General features: G+C 41.5%; 1 protein-coding gene across 3 annotated transcripts in view; it reads left to right on the forward strand.

Moving 5' to 3' along the window:
- The window catches only part of KMT5B (lysine methyltransferase 5B), a 59,219-nt gene that overhangs the window by 10,824 nt on the left and 31,050 nt on the right, over positions 1-17,345 (forward strand). For all 3 annotated transcript variants that reach the window (XM_025356830.1, XM_025356831.1, XM_025356829.1), the window contains exons 2-3: positions 11,763-11,998; positions 16,314-16,461. In XM_025356830.1, coding sequence (XP_025212615.1) covers positions 11,839-11,998; positions 16,314-16,461 — 308 coding nt within the window. In that variant the 5' untranslated portion in view covers positions 11,763-11,838. The remainder of the gene's footprint in view (positions 1-11,762; positions 11,999-16,313; positions 16,462-17,345) is intronic.

Below are 17,345 nucleotides of genomic sequence, written 5' to 3' on the forward strand. Positions count from 1 at the left end.
TTTTCTTACCAAATTATAACTGAATCACTTGAAAAATGTTTTCTTTGCCTTTCTGAATAAAAATTTATGAAAGTCCTCTAACAAGCTAGAACCTGCTTTTTATTATTTCTTTGAGACAGTCTTGCTCTGTCGCCTAGGCTGGAGTGCAGTGGTGCAATCTCCTGGGCTCAAGCCATCCTCCCACCTCAGCCTCCTGAGTACCTGGGACTACAAGCATGCACCACCACACCCGGCTAAGGTTTTTTTTTTTTTTTTGGTAGAGACTGGGGTTTGACCATGTTGCCAAGGCTGGTCTTGAACTCCTGGGCTCAATTAATCCACCTACTTTGGCCTCCCTAAGTGCTGGGATTACAAGCGTGAGCCACCACACCCAGCCAGAACTAACTTTTTAAAAATGTGAGTTGACTTTTGTTTTTCAAACACTTGGGGATTGTTTCCCTACCACTGGATAATTTCTCTAGGATAAACTCTCTGCAGACAAGTTCAGCATGTCAGCTGGCTAGAGGGTTCTCGGCAGTGTCACAGGAATTGTGTTAAAATTCTTTTCAGTCATTCAGAATCAGTGTTTTAACTTTTTTGACAGATTTTTTTTTAAATCTTGGTTTTTAGGATATTAAGCAAAAAATGCCTGTGTTTAAGTAAAAATGGATTAGAATCAGAGTTCTCAAATTGGATGCAACTTCTCAAAAGTCACTCAACAATTTATAATCTGATAAACAGACTGGAAAGAGAAGGGAATTGACATTTGTTGAGGGGCCATCACTGGCATAGAACAGGCATGGTTATGTGAACTTAGCCCATTTCCTATGAATCAATGCTGCTTTCTTTTGAAACGTGTTAAAGTATTAAGGTTTTCGGTGTTTTTTTTTCCTGATTATAAGTAAATAGATTCACTATAAACGTTTGGGGAAAAAATATTTTTTAAAGTTATCCCTCCCCCCACCAGTGGTAGCACTGGTGATTTGGAATGCATTGTGATGGTGGTGGTGGTGGTGGTGGTGGTGGGTGTCACGCTTCTGACCTTAGTGGCGTTATGTTATGATTAGGAGTTTCCGCTTTAAATATAACTAGAAATCATTCTTGCAATATTGTCCCCTTTAAATACATTTCTTATTTTAGCAGTTTTCCAGTATGTTTTATATTGATCATAAATTATCCCTCCACCCCTCACCTCCTTATTTATGTTTGGTACCAGAATCTGTAGTAAGTGCTTCTTTTCCCATCTGTTGGTCCAGTGAAACCGCATAAGGTGACTCTTCTTGTTGATTTCAGTGTTGGGTAAATCTCTTGGGGAAGTGATGCTGCCCATCTTGGAGCAGAATCCCAGTTGCATTTTCTTAGAGCCTGATTGCATCATTTTTGTTAATATTCACAAAAGTAGAAGGCACAAAGCCTTGCACAGTAGTCCTCAGGAATTCCACCTCATTCTCCTACTCAGGTCATCTTTATTACTCCAGTCCAGAGATTTAACTAATCTATTAGTTAAATTTTTTTTTTGACATAGATCCTATAAGCCCTCTGAATGCTTGCCTTCTCAAATTAACTAACCTATTGCCATCACCTTCCACTCCGTAATTTTAATTTACATTTGTCTTTCCTGGTCTGTGAGTCAATCTCTCTCTCTCTCTCTCTCTCTCTCTCTCTCTCTTTCTCTCTCTCTGTCCCCCCCCTCTCTCTCTCCCCCTCTCCCTCTCTCTCTCCCTCTCCATTCCTTATATTGCTCTCTGCCATCTGTTTCTTAAAGCAAAGCCCCCTGTCTTCCTCACAAGTGCATGTTTAAGACATTATGTCCATTTTAGAAGTTCTCTGTTGTTTCTGAGCAAGGCTTAAAGATCAGCAACAGCCCATCCTTTCCGTGAGTTTAGACTTATAAAATAAAAGTATTTGCTTTCTGGGCACCTACAGTTCTTGCCTGAGTTGTTAACTCCCTTCACAGCATGGTCCCTGTCACGCTCAGCTCTTCTTCTCGCTCATTGCTCCTTTTACAATCGTGTGCTGCTTCTCTTCCTCTTGACCTATACATGTGAAAGTGCCCCCACTCCCAGTCCTTGGCCTTCTTTGATCTACAGTGATTCCTAGATTTCATCTGATTCCATGGTTTGAAATGCCATTAATGTTTTGACTCCAAATTTTTATCTTCAGCTTGGAGGTGGACTGCAGACCCTTGTATCCAGCTGCCGACTCCACTAGGATCTGTAGTGGGCATCTCAAAAATGACTAAAACCAAAAAAGACCCCAGAAAAGGAAGAAAAAATAACCAAAACCAAATTCCCACACCGCAATCCTTGGGAAAACCAGTCTTCCTATACTCTTTGTCACATTCCTAAATATTCCATTCTTCATTTGGAGGTATGTTTGAGTCCTCTTTCTCTTAACACCCACAGTCAGTCTGTCAGCAATTCCTAACTATCAGCAGAACCTTCAGAAAAGATCTCGAAGCCAACCACTTATTGCCACCTCTGCTGCTGCAACCACTAGTTCTCCTCTGGTTTTACAGCAGTAATCAGTTAGTAAATAGACTACTAATAATAATAATGTCTCCCTGCATTCTCTTGTCCTAGAAATTATTTGTAGTTTCATTAGAACTGCTTTTTTAAAGTACCATGTAGCAAGCTACCAGCATGGTCCTTTAAAACTGTGAGTTGGATCGTGTCACTCCTCTGCTTTCCGTCTCACTGGGAGTAAAGGCCCAAGTCTCAGCAGTGGCTTTGAAGCCCTTCTTCCCTGACCTCATCCTCCCACTCTCGCCCATATTTGCCCCAGCTGCACCAGCCTCTGCACCTTGTGCTTGCCCTTCCCTTTGTCTACTGCATGCTTCCTGCCTGATGCCCGGCTGTCCCCTCACATCCCTTGCTCTCTTAGGAAGTAGCCACTATCACCCTCCTTCTCCACCTGAAACACTCCCTGCCACCATAAATGGCTTGTTCTCCCAAAAGGTGCTGGCATTTATTCATTAATTTATTATTTCGTAGTGCTTTTTTCCATTAGAATATAAGCACAGATGAGGGCACAGCCTTATTTCGTTCCATGCTGTATCCTCAGTGCCTGCAACAGTGTTTGGAATATAGTAGATGTCCAATAAATTTCCTGACATTTTTATATTGGGAAATCAGAACAGGATTTGTAACTTTAAAAAAAAAAAAAAAAAAAAGCAAAAACCGCAGTTACTTTTGCACTAAGCTAATATGCCACTTAAGAAGTGGTCAGTAATGGCCGGGTGCGGTGGCTCACGCCTGTGATCCCAGCACTTTGGGAAGCTGAGGCGGGCAGATCACAAGATCAGCAGATCGAGACCAGCCTGGCTAACATGGTGAAACCCCGTCTCTATTAAAAATAAAAAAAATCAGCCGGGCGTGGTGGCGGGCACATGTAGTCACAACTACTCAGGAGGTTGAGGCAGGAGAATTGCTTGAACCCGGGAGGCAGAGGCTTCAGTGAGTGAAGATTGCACCACTGCACTCCAGCCTGGGTGACAGAGCAAGGCTCTGTCTCAAAAAAAAAAAAAAAAAAAGCAGTCAGTACTTTCTTGAAATTTTTTTCCTAATAATTTGGGACAAAATTGAGGCAATTTTTACTTCTAAATGTAGTCAGTGGCTAATGAGCTCCGAGTGTGTCAGCCAAACCATGACCGTGGGACATTTCCACGTGAGCCAGCTATGTTCCATGGAAGTCTGCACCCTTGTTTGTTTGTTGGGAGGGGGCACCTCTGTGGTAGCCATGAAGTATTTTAGGCTTTGCTATCCACCCGGTGTTTTGTTTCAGTTTTCTTTCTTCTTTTGAGACACAGTCTCACTGTGTCGCCCAGGTTGGATGGAGTGCAGTGGCACAGCCTTGGCTCAGTGCAACCTCTGCCTCCCGGGTTAAAGCTATTCTCCTGCCTCAGCCTCCTGAGTAGCTGGGATTACAGGCGTGCGCCACCACGCCTGGCTAGTTTTTGTATTTTTAGCAGCGACGGGGTTTCACCGTGTTGTCCAGGGTGGTCTCAAATTCCTGACCTCAGGTGATCCGCCCGCCTTGGCCTCCTAAAGTGCTGGGATTACAGGCGTGAGCCACTGCGTCTGGCCTCTACCCAATGTTTTCAACCCCTATTTGTCTGTACTCTACTATGGTATCGACGTGTGTTAGCTTTTTAAAATCCTGTCACTACCTTTAATGTGTAAGTGTGCAGCCTTAGAGGGAAGATCTTGCCAGCAAGAACAGATTCCACACTTAGGAGGGCAGAACAAATGAAGACTGGATCATTAGTAGAATATGTATTTATTTTGAGCTAAAAATTTTTTTAAATAGCCCCCAAATTATTGATAGCTTCATTAGAATTGTTTTTACAAATGTTTCATTTATCAGCTTAAGAAAGATCTTTGGGGTCGGGCACGGTGGCTCAAGCCTGTAATCCCAGCACTTTGGGAGGCCGAGGCGGGCAGATCACGAGGTCAGGAGATCGAGACCATCCTGCCTAACACGGTGAAACCCCATCTGTACTAAAAATACAAAAAATTAGCCGGGCGTGGTGGCGGTCGCCTATAGTCCCAGCTACTCGGGAGGCTGAGGCAGGAGAATGGCGTGAACCCAGGAGGCAGAGCTTGCAGTGAGCGGAGATGGCACCACTGCACTCCAGCCTGGGCAACAAAGTGAGACTCCATCTCAAAAAAAAAAGAAAAAAAGAAAGAAAAGTCTTTGGATAGCTTTTATCATATGGACATGTGGAGAATCTCTGTCTGCTAGGCTACATCCAGAGATGTGCCAGTGCATTCATACTAGTGAAATTTAGCCATGTTCTGTGATTGACAGAAGTGCCTGTTACATTAAAGTACTTTGGGTTCAAATAATATCAGTTGACCACAATATAAATGAGACCCGAGGGCACAGATTTGTTCCAGTTTGGATCATTAACCCACATTTAGTTTAAATTATGTATACATTAGAGTGGATCTCAGTCTGTGTTCCATGAATTGAGCCAAAGTTTGCTATTACTAAAGTGATTTATTGGTGAACCTTTCCTAATTCTCAGAAAAATGTTTGGTTGATATATTATAATTTCCTTAATTTTTTATTCCATAGTTTTTAAAAAAATTTTGTATCTATTCTTAGCCCTAACATGATAAAATGAATGAATGAGTAAATTAGAGCAATAGCTCTCACACTGGAGCTTGCATCACCTGGAGGTCTTATTACAACACGGATTGCTGGGCCTCATCCCCAGATTTTCTGCTTTCTCTCTCTCGAGTGGACGTCTTGGTTGAGACTTAAAGACTTTCCATGGCCAGGCACGGTGGCTCACGCCTGTAATCCCAGGACTTTGGGAGGCCGAGACAGGCAGATCATGAGGTCAGGAGATCGAGACCATCCTGGCCAACATGGTGAAACCCCGTCTCTACTAAAATACCAAAAACTTAGCTGGGTGTGGTGGCACGCACCTGTAGTCTCAGCTACTCGGGAGGCTGAGGCAGGATAATCGCTTGAACGCAGGAGGTGGCAGTTGCAGTGAGCCGAGATCACGCCACTGCACTCTAACTTGGGGACAGTGCCAGACTCTGTCTCAAAAAAAAAAAAGACTCTCCATGGATAGTCTTTCTATTCCATATATTTAATTTCTATTTCATGTAACTATGCTTCATGTCTTATTTTTGAGGAATATTAGGACTCCTGAGAAGCCTAAAAATACATTGTTACATCATTATCTGTAAGTTGTGTGTTAAACATCGCATTCTACAGATGATTTCCTAAAGGACCAAAAGCACTTTTCCTGGTCCTGGTTCTTTTTTCTGGAGGGTCAAGGACTAGGGAGTAAACCAGAAAGTATAATGGCAAGTGGTAGGGAACTTAGTGGTGGTATCTTATCTGCTGTGATTCCTGCCCTATTTTTATCTGTGCAGGAGCTTCTCTCACCCCCTTTAACACCATGGACATCTTGAGAAAGGAGAGGATTTGAAGAGGTCAGGCAGTATCTTTAATTTACAGGTTTTTTTAAATGCAGAAATATAGTTTCTCTGATGCAGTTTAGATTACAGCCTATTTATTTCATTAGTTGAGTGCCTCTAGGATATACTGTGTGGTATACTAGATACACTAGGGCCAGAGATAAGAAAAATAGGTTCTCAACCTTCGGAACTCTCAATTAAGGAAGCAGACTCTTAAACAATATAATCACATAAGGGTTTTCACCTAAGTTTTGTAGCATAAATATATAACTAGATTTGGCAGTGAAGGTCAAGGAACACTTCCTAGAGGATGTGAACACTGAACTGGGACTTAAGGAATTAGGCAAAGAGATGGTGTTCAGAGAGGTTAAGTGACTTTCCCAATTACCAACTGCCTAGTAAGAGACAGAGGTAGGATAGGAGCCCTCAACTTTTGTTGAGGTCTATTTTCTCTAAACCACATAGCTTCTGAGAGTATAATCTAACTTGAAATGTAAAATACATTTATATACATTTACCACTTCATCATTTTCTTTTTTTTCACTCTGTCGTCCAGGCTGCAGTGTAATGGCATGCTCATGGCTCACTGCATCTGCAATTTCCTGGGCCGCAGCCATCCTCCCACTTCAGCCTCATGAGTAGCTGTGACTACCATCTTTGGCTAATTTTTTAATTTTTACTTTTAGTAGCATTGAGGTCTTGCTGTGTTGCCCAGGCTGGTCTCAAACTCCTGGCCTCAAGCAATCCTCTTGCCTTGGTCTCCCAAAGAGCCAGGATTATAGGCATGAGCCACCACCTGGCCCATTTGCTTGTTGTTAATGCAGCTTTTTATAGGATACAACAAAAAACCTAATTCTAAATTTATCATGCCAAGTTTATGCTTCTCTACCAATGAAAGCTTACAGTCACAGAACATCCATTTTTTCAGAAAGTGCTGTTTCTTTGGCTCTTGTCTAAAGGAACATAAGTAATATGAAAGACCCTAGAGGTCAAGGAAATTGAAGAAAACTGAGGAAGGGAAATAAAATGGAATGTAGTCACGAATTTTAGTCCCTTTAAGCTTTTATTTTTGTGAGATGGCTCAATGATGAAGAGCTTTAATGCAGGTGAAACTTGAAGCTTTTAGAGATCTAAGTCTTGATGAGGTTATTCAAACTCAAATTTTGAATGCATTGTGATGATAGGCTATAATTTTTGAACCCTTGGCCGGGCATGGTGGCTCATACCTGAAATGCTAGCACTGGGAGGCCAAGGTGGGAGGATAGCTTGTGGCCAGGAGTTCAAGACCAGTCTGGCCAACATGGTGAAACCCTGTCTGTACTAAAAAATACAAAAATTAGGCAGGCATGGTGGTGCACACCTGTAATTCCAGCTACTTGGGAGGCTGAGGCATGAGAATAGTGAACCTAGGAGGCGGAGGTTGCAGTGAGCCAAGATTGTGGACACTGCAGTCCAGCCTGGGCAACAGAGCGAGACTCTGTCTCAAAAAAAAAAAAAAAAGTGGTACTTGATGCTCTCCCCAAGTGCTAGGATTCAAATGCCACAATTCATATTGTTTTATGTTTCTGTTACTGTTCCATGGGTTTCTTTTTTTTTTTTTTTTTTGAGATGGAGTCTCACTCTGTCGCCCAGGCTGGAGTGCAGTGACCGGATCTCAGCTCACTGCAAGCTCCGCCTCCCGGGTCCACGCCATTCTCCTGCCTCAGCCTCCTGAGTAGCTGGGACCACAGGCGCCTGCCACCTCGCCCGGCTAGTTTTTTGTATTTTTTTAGTAGAGATGGGGTTTCACCATGTTAGCCAGGATGGTCTCGATCTCCTGACCTCGTGATCCACCCGTCTCGGCCTCCCAAAGTGCTGGGATTACAGGCTTGAGCCACTGCGCCCGGCCCCATGGGTTTCTTTAAATAAAGTCCATTTTAGAGTCCGTAGATAACAGTGTTGTGCAAAACTGCTGGGATCCAAGATCCAAGACTCGCAATGGACCACCCATTGCTCTTTTTCTCAAGCTTTCTTTGTACTTTATACCTCAAAAATATACTGCTCTTACTGAGTGTGGTGGCTCATGCTGGTAATCCTAACACTTTGGGAGGCTGAGGCAGAGGATCGCTTGAGCCTAGGACTTTGAGGCCGCAGTGAGCCATGATCACTTCACTGCACTCAAACCTGGGTGACAGAGCAAGACCCTGTCTCCTTGAAAAAAAAAAAAAAGGTATATTGCTCTTGAGTTCTACGCCTTTTCTCCTAAGTGTAACATACATGATCATTAATGAGCAGTTTTAATGTTAAATTTGGTAAAATTTAATAATTGAAAAATCCTTATAACTGATGTAGAATAGCTACAAGACTATTTAGTGACACCTACAAGAAAAATCAAAAGGCACTTTAAAAGTTAAATACTATAATTGAACTTAAACAGTGAGGGAACCAAAAGAAAAATTCATGTTAGAAAACAATTGTAAAGTTGTCTTCAGCATTGATCAGATTTTCTTTTTTGCCATTCCCCTAAGCATGCTGCTCACATGCACGTCTTACCCTCCAGTGAACTCACACAGATATTCCTGTAACAGGAAAGAGATCTGAGATCAAGTAAAAATTCATGTTTTGTGTTTGTGTTGAGTATCATTAAAGGTATGTCCAGGCATGTATTTTTGTGAATACTTCAAAGTAATTTATCATTTGTACTTTTCTATGTGTTTGTGGAAAGGAAATTGACCTGCGTCTGGTGTAGTTGAGAATTTGTTGGGCAGCAGTGCTGGGTTCTACTCATGAGACTGCTGCGGGCGGATCATGTGGCTTCAGGCATGTGGTCTCAGTTTTGTTTGTAAATTGAAGGCGTCACACTGGTGATGTTAAGGCAGCTCTGGCTCTGAAGTTCTGTATTTTTGCACTTTATTGTAGGGCCTTTTTAGTCTGACTTACACTAACACATAATTCCTTAATGAGGTGGGATCATGGTCATCCTTTTTCTCATTCCGTTAGTAATGAATGCAATGTATAATATCCTCATTTCCAAATGTCATTATAAATTACAAGCATCCCCCACTATTCATATCAATCGGTTCCCAAATTCAGATAGTAAGGGATACATTTATATTACCAAATACAGTAGCTTCTCAGTTTTGTTGCCATTGTGAAGGAATGATAAGGTAGACATTTCCAGATGGGCACTACTTTGATATCTGAGTATTGGTTTCTTAAATATCTAGAACAGTGAATTCAAAGTAACAACAACAAAAAGATACAGAGTCCTTTACTTTCCTTACTCTTGTCTGTCTGCTCAGTTTTGTTTGTGGTGATGAGTAGCCAGCGTAACAGTTAGGAGTCTCTTACTGTGATGGACAAAGCTTAGCATAGATGCCTTTTCCTAAGCTTGCCTTGGAACAAAGGAGATAAGTAACTTCCGTGCAGTTTACTCACCCAGTTCAGAGCATTACCAAAACCTGTGATTTGAGCAGATGATAGAGCTGTACCTAGATATCAGTATAATAAGGAGCAAAGACAGTTCTTACTGTTTACTGAAAGAAATATTTGTTGAGCACCTGCTATTTGTCAGTACTATTCTAAACACAAGCAAGGAACAAGTCAGAATGAGCCCCTACCTTCTGTCTACATTCTACTCAGTCTGGGGCCACTGTATTCCTGAGCAGGCATCATATGACTGGGGAGAGCCAAGATTGTCTTTAAAGAGCGGAGACATCATTTATTAAATTATAGTCATGCATTGTTTAGTGACAGGGATACCACACATTCTGAGAAATGTGAGATTAGTTGATTTCGTCATCATGCAGATATCATAGAGGGCACTCATAGAGTGTGTCTCAGGGACACATTCTAGAAATGTGAGGTTAGGCGGTTTTGTTGCCTTGCAGATGTCATAGAGTATACTTACACAAACCTAGGTAGTCTAGCCTACTACACACCCGGGCCGTTGCTTGTAGGGTACTAACCTGTCCAGCATGTTACTGTACTGACTACTGTAGTCACTGGTAACACAGTGTTGTTATCTAAACACACATAAACATAAAAAAGGTACAGTAAAAATACAGAATAAAAGATTTTAAAATGGTACACCTGTAAAGGGTACTTCCTATGAATGGAGATTACAGGATTTGAAGTTTCTCTGGGTGAGTGAGTGAGTGGTGAGTAATTGTGTAGACCTAGTACATATGTACTACTGTAGACTCTGTGAACACTGTACACTTAGGCTACACTAAATTTATTTTGAAATGTTTCTTTAATAATTAACCTTAGTTTGTTGTAACTGTTTTACTTTATAAAGGTTTTTTTTTTTTTTTTTTAACTTTCTGACTCTTTTATGGTAACACTTGGCTTAAAATACAAACACATACAGCTATACAAAAATATGTTCAGGCCACACGCAGTGGCTCACGCCTGTAATCCCAGCACTTTGGGAGGCCGAGGCAGGTGGATCACTTGAGGTTGGGAGTTCAAGACCAGCCTAGCCAACATGGTAAAACCCCATCTCTACGAAAAATACAAAAATTAGCCAGGTGTGGTGGCACACACTTGTAATCCCACTTACTCAGGAGACTGAGGCAGAAGAATCACTTGAACCTGGGAGGTGGAGGTTGCAGTGAGCAGAGATGGCACCACTGCACTCTAGCCTGGGCGACAGAGCAAGGCCCTGTCTCAAATAAATGAATGTATATTCTTTCTTAGCAAGCACAGTGGCTCATACCTGTAATCCCAACACATTGGGAGGCCAAGGTGGAGGGATTGCTTGAAGCCAGGAGTTGGAGACCAGTCTGGGCAACATAGTGAGACCCTGTCTCTAAAAAAAAAAAAAAAGAAAAAAGAAAAGAGTTTTAAAATGAACTGGATGTGGTGGCTCCTGCCTGTAGTCCTAGCTACTTGAGAGGCTGAGTGGGAAGATGGGTTGAGCCCTGGAATTTGAGGCTGTAGTGAGCCATAATCATGCTACTGCACTCCAACCTGGGCCATAGAGTGAGACTGTCTCAAAAAACAGACAAAAAGACACAAAAATGTACTTATTCTTTTCTTTTCTTTTTGGGAGACAGGGTTGCTCTGTCACCCAGGCTGGAGTGCAGTGTTGCAATCATGGCTTCACTGCAGGCGTGACCTCCCATCTCAGCCTCTCAAGTAGCTGGAACCACAGGCTTACGCAGCACTATGCCTGGCTCACTTTTTTATGTTCTGTAGAGGCAGGGTCTTGCCATGTTGCCCAGGCTGGTCTCAACTTCTGGACTCAAGCAGTCCGCCTGCCATGGCCTCCCAAAGTGCTGGGATTACAGGCATGAGCCACCATGCCCAACTATATTCTTTTTTAAATATCTTTATTCTATAAACTTTTTCCTACTTTTAATTTTTTAATGTTTTTATTAAAAACAGACACAGGTCACACACGTTAGCTTCAGCCCACACAGGGTCAGGATTATCCATATCACTGTCTTCTCCCTCTATATCTTGTACCACTGGAGCGTCTTCAGGGGCAGTAACATGCATGGAGCTGTCATCTCCTGTGATAACAGTGCCTTCCTCTGGAATGCTCTTGAATAACCTGCCTGGGGCTGTTTTATAGTTAACTTAAAAAAAAAGTAGAAGGAGTATACTCTAAAATAACAATAAAAAAATATAATATAGTAAATACTAGGCAATACGAATTTTATGAAGTGTGTGTTCAGCTCTGTTATAATCTTATGGAACCACCATTGTTTATGTGGTCTGTCATTGACCAAAACATCATTATGCTGTGAATGACTGTCCTTTTAATATTATATATCTTTCTCAAGGGTCTGTTTAGCATGATCTTTCATGTATTTACCTCCCCATTTTGTTTTGTTTTTCATATTTTGTTTCTGTTAGGAGAGAACATTGAAAGTATTCTCTAAGCTATTTGAAGAGAGTGACTAAATGCACCTGGGTCAGGCTGTCTGTGGGTATGAAGTGGTTGGGAGAATCCAAGAACATGGTGGTGAATGGCAGGAGAAATGGAGGCAAGTTGTCTAATGACCATCAGCAGAATCAATCAAAATTACAGCACACGGGGAAGGACACCCTGAAGGCTGGCAAAAATGCAGTCGAGAGGAGGTCGAGCAGATGTATGTACACACTTAAACCTTCAATGTTCTAATTGTGATATGGGGTAGTAATTCTTTCTAGTTTGTAATGTATATTCTGTTTTCTTTTGTCTTAAATAATTTTTTGCATTTTCATAATTAACAATATAGTCTTTTTACTCTCAAAGTTGTGTCAATTTTTATTCTCATCAAACAATATATAAAACTCAAGTTTAATGCTTCATATAATTATTTTAATCATGCTTTTCTCTTACTTTATATTTTGTAGAATTTATACCTGAATGGTTGATATGTCTTATTAAATTTTTAAAATTTTAATTGAACTTCTTACAGGTTAACCTGTATTTTTTTAATAGATGTAAGTATAAGTATGTACTTCTTTGCTAATTTCCACAAATGTTTCATGGAATAATATGAATAATGACGCCAACTTATTTAATTCTACTTATGTAATTTACGTAAGTAGAATGGAGGATGGATAGAACTGACTGCTTTAGGGCAGCCTCACAAATCGTAGCAATTTATTCTATTTATACAGGGTAGACAGTTGTTCATCCTGACAGTGAAACACTGCTGATAAGTTACTTTATTTCCTCTATACCTCTTGGTGGGAAAGAGGCTGCTTTTTAAGGGTTCAGGAAGTTGTGGATTTGGTGCATATTTCGTAGTTCCTCTAAAAGTAGTAAAATGACTGAGGACAAGTGTATACCTAACTAGGCAGCTATGTGTCCAAATGTATGTCATGTTAAAGAGGACAGCTTTTCTTCTTTTTCTAACATGAATCTAGCCACTTTTGAATATCCTTAATTCAGATTGGCGTTGGCCTGTTTCCAGGGATTTGGATTAGCCTGTGGTTTTTCTGTAGTTTCAGATTGAATCCAGTTCTGATTGATTTCCTTCTTACCTTTTAGGGTTTATGCGACTCATTGGGCCCAGGCTACCCTTAACCTTTCCATTTCAGATCAGGTCACTGTTGCTGTAGAAACCAGACAGAATTCCTGCTCAGGACAAGAGTAGGAAGAGGCAAGACCGAATGAGTTAGTCCTCTGCATGGACACCACTCACTCCTGAGGCTGCTGGCCGCATGCACCCTTGTCCTGCCTCACTCCTTAGTAGCTAGCGTGAACGTGAAGAATTGAGAAACACAGTGATCACATCAGAGTGTATTCATTCTGGTCGGTAAACTAGGCATATCTTAAGCTTTTTAGCAAATCACTGTTGGCCTCCTTTTGTGTATCATAGTGCAAAACCGTTTTAATTAGTTGAATTGTTATAGATACACAAGAATTTAGAAAATGCGTCTGGGCATGGTAGCTCACACCTGTAATCTCGGCACTTTAGGAGTCCAAGGTGAATGGATTTTCTTGAGTCCAGGAGTTTGAGACCAGCCTGGGCAACGTGGTGAAACTCCATGTCTACGAAAAATACTGTGTCTACAGAAAAATTAGCCAGTCATGGTGTTGCACACCTGTGGTCCCAGCTACTTTGAGAAGCTGAGGTTGGAGAGATCACTTGAGCCCAGGAGTTAGCGGTTGCAGTGCGCCGAGATCACACAACTGCATTCCAGCATGGACAAAAAAACGAGACTCTTGTCTCAAAAACAAGCAAAAAAGTTTAGAAATGGCCATTACAGGCTGGGTGTGGTGGCTCACGCCTGTAATCCCAGCACTTTGGGAGGCCAGGGTGGGTGGATCACAAGGTCAGGAGATTGAGACGATCCTGGCTAACATGGTGAAACCCTGTCTCTACTAAAAATATGAAAAATTGGCCGGGCGCGGTGGCTCAAGCCTGTAATCCCAGCACTTTGGGAGGCCGAGACGGGCGGATCACGAGGTCGGGAGATCGAGACCAGCCTGGCTAACACGGTGAAACCCCGTCTCTACTAAAAAAAATAGAAAAAACTAGCCAGGCGAGGTGGCGGGCGCTTGTAGTCTCAGCTACTTGGGAGGCTGAGGCAGGAGAATGGCGTAGACCCGGGAGGCGGAGCTTGTAGTGAGCTGAGATCCGGCCACTGCACTCCAGCCTGGGCGACAGAGCGAGACTCCGTCTCAAAAAAATAAATAAATAAAAAATAAAAAAATAAAAAATTAGCCGGGCGTGGTGGCAGGTGCCTGTAGTCCCAACTACTTGGGAGACTGAGGCAGGAGAATGGCATGAACCCTGGAGGCAGAGCTTGCAGTGAGCCGAGATTGCGCCACTGGGCGACAGAGCAAGACTCCGTCTCAAAAAAAGAAAATGGCCATTATGTTGGTTACACTTTACCAAGCATAGATAAATATAGAAGGCTACGTTGGGAAAACCGGAGTGTGAAGATAACATAGCCTTACACTGAATGTTACTGGGCCAGAATGGTGCAGAAAGAGAGCCAGCGATGAGGAGAAATGGGAGAGCACAGAGCAGTGCCCCATGTCAGATACAATGAGTGACTTTCCCAGCAGCAGAGCCTTAAGATACAGGAAACAAAAACTGACAAAATTGAAGGGAAAAATCAACAATTCAGCAATAATTTGGAGACTTTGATACGCCACTTTTAATAATGGATAGAACAGCTTAACACTGTAAACCAATGAGAGCTAACAGACATCTTTAGAACCTCATCAGAATACACATTCATCTCAAGTGCGAGTGCAGCATTCTCCAGGATAGACCATATGCTAGACCGTATAACAAGCTTCAATAAACTTAAAAGGATTGAAATAATAAAAGGTATGTTCTGTGACTTCAATGGAGGAAAATTAGAAATTAACAAGGAAATTTGGGAATTTCACAAATATATAGAAATGAAACACACTTCTAAGTAATCAGTGGGTCAAAGAAGAAATCAAAAAGGATATCAGAAAACATTTTGAGGTGAATAAAAAGAAAGATAAAATGTACTAAAATTTATAGGATGCAGCCAAAGCAGTGGTTTAGAGGGAAATTTATACTTGTAAATGCCTGTGTGAAAAAAAGACTGGGCTTGGTGGCTCATGCCTGTAATCCCAGTAGTTTGGGAGGCTGAGGCAGGAGGATGGCTTGAGCCCAGGAGTTCGAGACCAGCCTGGACAATATGGTGAGACCCCATTTTTACAAAAAAATACAAAAATTAACCAGGTTTGGTGATGCATGCCTGTGGTCTCAGCTACTAGGGAGGCTGAGGCAGGATGATTCCTTGAGCCCAGGTATTCGAGGCTGTGGTGAGCTGTGATCATGCCACTGTACTCCAGGCTGGGTGACAGAGCAAGACCCTGTCTTTAAAAAAAAAAAAAAAAGTGAGTTGTATCATTTGTGAATTGTATTTCAATAAAGCTATTATGCTGTTACAAAAAATTTAACAACGTTGATAGCTTTTCACATAGCTCCATGCAAATAATTTGATTGCAGAATCATATGTCTGCCCTTGGCAGGAACTTACATTTAACTATTTGTTCTGTGAAAAAGTAGATGAAAAGGTTAAACTTTACTCTGTGTTTCATTCTTCCCCATTTTGGTTTTGAGAGCCTGAACGTTATATTGCTGTTGTCCTCCGTAAACTATGTGCTAAGTCCATGGAAGGACTGTCAGTGGCACATACATCAAACTTAATCAACTCTGATGAAACTTCTTATAACTTGGCCTTCGTTTCCTTCTTTACATTACTTTTCTTCCACAGTTAAACCCAATTATTTCAGTTACATATTTGAGTCTCTATTTTTATCCATTCATTCAAAATTGCTTCAAACAGAGGTCAGTAGAAATAGGTCTGTCATTCTCTCTCTACTTCTTTCCCCACTTCTACTACCCAGCTCTGGAATTGTGGGCAAGTTTCTTTTTGTCTGTGCCTCAGTTTCCTGCAAAGTGAGGATAATAATCATTCACCTGCCCAAAAGCAGGAAGCCGAACTTCATGAGATTCCTTTTGATACTTGAGATCTGGAGTTCTGGCGCTTCTTGCAAAAACTATCTTGTGTTCCTCTTGCCTTTTCACCCCAGTCCTATCTGTAATGGCCCTGTGTACTGACTTGTTAAAATAGTGAACATCCTCCTGTCCCCTGTTTCTCAGTGTTCCTTGGAGAGAAGGGGGTGGGGGAGAGCCAAGCATTTGAACCAAATTTTCATAACTACGCAGACCCTGTTCTTGTGAACCTTTGGAACCTGCTATTACTACCTGCTAATCAGAATACTCTCAGTAATGGAGATGGTTTACTGCATTTGGTTTTCTGTCTTATGCAAAGGTTATTAAATTCTTAATTACTAAAACTGATTGATTTTTCAGTTCTTTATTACCAGCTTGAATGGTCGGTGCGGCTAAAGAATTTTTAAGGCAGATTTAAGTAGTTTTCAATTTGAGTAATTTTTCTTGCTTTTGCTTTTCACAGGTAATGGTAACTCGGGATTTGAAGGACAGAGTCGCTATGTACCATCTTCTGGAATGTCCGCCAAGGAACTCTGTGAAAATGATGACCTAGCAACCAGTTTGGTTCTTGATCCCTATTTAGGTTTTCAAACACACAAAATGAATACTAGGTAATTTTCAGTCTTTATCCTGAATGGAACAGATGATGATGTTGAATTCAAGAACGTAGATGGCTAATTTTACTTTTGCTCAAAATTTAAAATGACAGTAAAGGAAAGTTCTTTGCAGTGGAAGGGTTTTCTGTGTGTGAGCCAAGAGAAGCAGAGAACAAGACTCCAGGAATCTTGTCAGTTCTAACTCTGTGTTCTTATTTTACCTCAGAACATTTCTATCAACATACAAAGCTGGAGGAGCATCCTCATGTTCTATTTTAAAAGTTGATGATGCTGTGCGCAGTGGCTCACGCCTGTAATCCCTACGCTTTGAGAGGCCGAGGTGGGTGGATCACCTGAGGTCAGGAGTTTGAGACCAGCCTGACCAACACGGTGAAACCCCGTCTCTACTAAAAGTACAAAAAAAATTAGCCGGGCGTGGTGGTGCACGCCTGTAATCCCAGCTGCTTGGGAGGCTGAGGCAGGAGAATCACTTGAACCCAGGAGGCAGAGGTTGCAGTGAGCCGAGATCATGCCATTGCACTCCAGCCTGGGCAACAAGAGTGAAACTCCATCTCAAAAAAAAAAAAGTGATGACAGTTATCTTACCGAAAAGAAAAATCTGACAAGCATCCTATAAAACCTTGAAAATGTGTGATTGTTTCCAATTAAAGTAGGGTACGTCCCTTTTTTTCTTGATTTTATCGTAGACTTTTCTCTTACACATTGTCTCTGTAGAGATGGGAAATTTTGTCATCATGTTTAATCTTTGGGATTCAGCTAATCATTGTTAAGAGTGAATAGTTTTAAAGACATGTTTATATTCAGCATACAGGTAAGAAAGTGGATGTGTAAGTGTTTGAGTACCAAATGCTGTATATAAAAAACATTATTACATTAAT

Source organism: Theropithecus gelada, chromosome 14, assembly GCF_003255815.1.
Source record: "Theropithecus gelada isolate Dixy chromosome 14, Tgel_1.0, whole genome shotgun sequence".
Taxonomy (NCBI): Eukaryota; Metazoa; Chordata; class Mammalia; order Primates; family Cercopithecidae; genus Theropithecus; species Theropithecus gelada.